Source organism: Brassica oleracea, unplaced genomic scaffold (assembly GCF_000695525.1).
Source record: "Brassica oleracea var. oleracea cultivar TO1000 unplaced genomic scaffold, BOL UnpScaffold00722, whole genome shotgun sequence".
NCBI classification, from domain to species: domain Eukaryota; kingdom Viridiplantae; phylum Streptophyta; class Magnoliopsida; order Brassicales; family Brassicaceae; genus Brassica; species Brassica oleracea.
The window spans coordinates 57,124-61,144 of NW_013617444.1; the positions used below are offsets into that span (position 1 = coordinate 57,124).

Consider the following 4,021-nt stretch of genomic DNA (forward strand, 5'->3'; position numbering starts at 1 on the left):
CTGGATCATCAACACAACCTCCACAAGAGAGTAGTACTGAAGCTATGCTGAAACAATTATTGGAGGGACAAACAAGAAGTGAGAAACAATTAGGGTATGAGCTGAAAAATCTCCACAACAAGATTGATGGGAATTACCATGATCTAAACAACAAGTTCAAAGCCTTGGAGAACCAGTTTGTCTCTATGACAGCCAGCTCAAGTCGCCAACAAGCTTCCCTACCTGGAAAGGCTGAACAAAACCCAAAGGAGACAATGAAGGCAATCACCCTAAGGAGTGGAAGAGAGTTACCTCCTAAAGTTCTCATTAAGGATAATGAGAAACAAGGTGGGGAGGTGGTCATCAATGTAGATGATGATGTGGTGATTGTGGATGAGAAGACTAATGAGGAAATCTTGGAGAAGATAGTTGAAGCTAAGGGCAAGAGAAAGATGGGAGAGGAGAAAGTTGAGAACAAAAATGAGGCTGCTACATCAACAAAGGAGAAATTGTTCACTCCTCCTCCCTATGAGCCGAAGCTTCCCTTTCCTGGAAGATTCAAGAAGCAACTTCTAGAGAAGTACAAAGCCTTGTTTGACAAGCAAATGAGTGAAGTTCAGCTCACCATGCCCATAATTGATGCATTTATGCTAGTTCCACAATACAACAAGTTCTTGAAAGATGTTGTAGAACAAAAGAAGAAAGAGATGGAAGGGATGGTGATTCTTACTCATGAGTGCAGTGCCATTATTCAGAGACTGACTGTCCCAAGGAAGCTAGAAGACCCTGGTAGTTTCATCCTGCCATGCGCCATTGGACCTTTGACATTTGAGAAATGTCTATGTGATTTGGGAGCAAGTGTCAGCCTCATGCCACTATCCATTGCCAAGAAGCTTGGGTTTACACAATATAAAAAGTGCAAGATCTCTTTGGTGCTAGCTGATCGATCTGTCAAGCTCCCCATTGGCATCCTAGAAGATCTTCCTGTCAAGATAGGAAATTGTGAAGTGCCTACTGACTTTGTAGTGCTTGAGATGGATGAAGAGCCTAGAGATCCTTTGATCTTTGGAAGACCTTTCTTGGCAACTGCTGGAGCAATGGTGAATGTGAGAGATGGCACAATTGATCTCCACCTTGGAAAAGATCACATTCTCCATTTTGATATCAAGGAGATGATGAAGAATCCCACAACTCAAGGAGAAATATTCTACATTGATGAGATGGATGCTTTGGCTGATGATTTCCTTGAGGAGTTAGCGATTGAGGACTCTCTTCAACATGCCCTGACCATTGAAAGAGAGTCCCAAATGATTGAAAACAAGGAGAGTGATGAGCTAGTAAGAAGGCTAGATGTTCACCTTGAGGAGGATGGAGAAGATGAGTTCATGGAGTTGCCACAAATGACTCAACATGCTGCCTCAGCAGACATTCAAGAGAACCTCCATGAAGCTGATTGGAGTGAGCTCAAGGCACCAAAAGTGGAGCTTAAACCTCTTCCCCATGGTGTAAGGTACGCTTTCCTTGGACCTAATGAGACATATCCTGTCATTGTGAGTAGTGAGCTGACTGAGAATGAATTGTCTATGCTTTTAAATGAACTTAAAAAGTATAGAAAAGCACTAGGATACTCACTTGATGACATTAAAGGAATCTCACCATCTTTGTGCATGCATAGGATACATCTAGAGGATGAATCTAAAACTTCAATTGAACACCAAAGAAGATTAAATCCTAATTTGAAAGATGTTGTTAAAAAAGAGATAATCAAATTGTTAGATGCTGGTGTGATCTATCCTATCTCTGATAGCAATTGGGTTTCACCTGTGCATGTAGTTCCTAAAAAAGGTGGCATAACAGTTGTTAAGAACGAAAATGATGAGTTAATACCAACAAGAACAATAACTGGACATAGGATGTGCATTGACTATCGAAAACTGAATGCAGCCTCTAGAAAGGATCATTTCCCTTTACCATTCATTGATCAGATGTTAGAGAGGCTAGCTAACCATCCTTATTATTGTTTCCTTGATGGATACTCTGGATTTTTCCAAATCCCTATACACCCAAATGACCAAGAGAAAACGACATTCACTTGTCCTTATGGTACCTTTGCATATCGAAGGATGCCATTTGGACTGTGCAATGCACCAGCAACATTCCAAAGAGCAATGATGTCAATTTTCTCTGATCTTATTGAGGATGTAATGGAGGTGTTTATGGATGATTTTTCTGTATATGGTTCTTCGTTTGCTACTTGTTTGTCAAATCTTTGCAGGGTATTACAGAGATGTGAGGACACTAACCTGGTGCTCAATTGGGAGAAGTGTCACTTCATGGTCAAGGAAGGGATTGTTCTTGGACACAAAGTTTCTGAGAAAGGAATTGAAGTGGACAAAGCCAAGATAGATGTCATGGTTGGTCTAGCTCCACCAAGAACAGTGAAGGATATAAGAAGCTTTCTGGGTCATGCCGGTTTCTATAGAAGATTCATCATGGATTTCTCTAAGATAGCTAGACCATTGACCAGGCTGTTATGCAAAGAAGCTGCATTTCACTTCGATGGGGAATGTATGGAAGCTTTCAAAAACCTGAAGAATGCACTCATCAGTGCACCCATAGTTCAACCGCCAGATTGGGATCTCCCCTTTGAGATCATGTGTGATGCAAGTGACTTTGCTGTAGGAGCAGTCCTAGGCCAGAAGAGAGACAAGAAGTCACATGTGATGTACTATGCAAGTAGAACCCTTGATGAAGCTCAAGCTAAATACTCTACAACTGAGAAGGAGCTATTGGCCATTGTCTTTGCATTTGAGAAGTTCAGAAGCTACTTGGTTGGGTCAAAGGTGACTGTCTACACTGATCATGCTGCATTGAGACACCTCTTAGCCAAGAAAGATGCAAAACCAAGACTATTGAGGTGGATTCTGCTGCTACATGAGTTTGATCTTGAGATCAAGGACAGGCCTGGAGTTGAGAATGGAGTAGCTGATCACCTGTCCAGGTTGAAGGTGGAGTGTGGAATCCCTATTGATGACAGACTTCCAGAAGAGCAAATGATGGCTATTCATGCAGTGGTAGCTGTTTGTGAGACAGGAAATAAACTTGAAGAGGTGAAGGCAGCTGGTGAGAAGGGTCCTTGGTATGCTGATATAGTCAACTACTTAGCTAGTGGAAAAGAGCCATTGAACCTTGAAGGTTATGCCAAGAAGAAGTTCTATAAGGATGTGAAGAGATATTATTGGGATGAGCCTTACCTCTACATACTTTGTAAAGATCAACTCTATAGAAGGGCCGTGGCTGAAGAAGAAATTGATGGGATCCTTACACATTGTCATGGATCATCCTATGGAGGCCACTTTGCTACATTTAAGACAGTGGCAAAGGTGCTACAAGCTGGATTTTGGTGGCCTCACATGTTTAAAGACACCCAAGACTTTGTCTCAAGGTGTGACTCTTGTCAAAGAAGAGGAAACATCACCAAGAGGAATGAAATGCCTCAAAACCCCATCCTAGAAGTTGAAGTGTTTGATGTCTGGGGTATTGACTTCATGGGGCCTTTTCCTTCATCTTATACCAACAAGTACACACTGGTGACTGTAGATTATGTCTCTAAGTGGGTTGAAGCAATTGCAAGTCCAACCAATGATGCAAAGGTGGTTCTAAAAATGTTCAAGAGCATAATCTTTCCAAGGTTTGGGATTCCAAGAGTTGTGATCAGTGATGGAGGGTCTCACTTCATCAACAAACTGTTTGCAAACCTCCTTAAGAAGAATGGTGTGAAGCACAAGGTTGAAACTCCTTACCACCCCCAAACAAGTGGTCAAGTTGAGATTTCCAACAGGGAGATCAAGTCCATTTTGGAGAAGACTGTGGGGACAACAAGGAAGGATTGGTCTACAAAGCTTGATGATGCACTTTGGGCCTATAGGACTGCTTTCAAGACACCCTTGGGAACCACTCCCTTCAATCTTGTCTATGGGAAAGCTTGCCATCTGCCAGTGGAGCTTGAGTACAAGGCATTATGGGCTGTTAAGATGCTGAA

The 4,021-nt window shown here is 42.1% G+C and overlaps 1 protein-coding gene across 1 annotated transcript in view; it reads left to right on the forward strand.

Annotated features, from left to right (window-relative positions):
* The window catches only part of LOC106319960, a gene marked incomplete at its 5' end in the record, with an annotated part of 6,577 nt that continues 2,556 nt past the window's right edge, over window positions 1-4,021 (forward strand). The window contains 2 exon segments of the mRNA XM_013758342.1: window positions 1-1,489; window positions 2,255-3,995. Of these exon segments, the coding sequence (XP_013613796.1) occupies window positions 1-1,489; window positions 2,255-3,995 (3,230 nt within the window).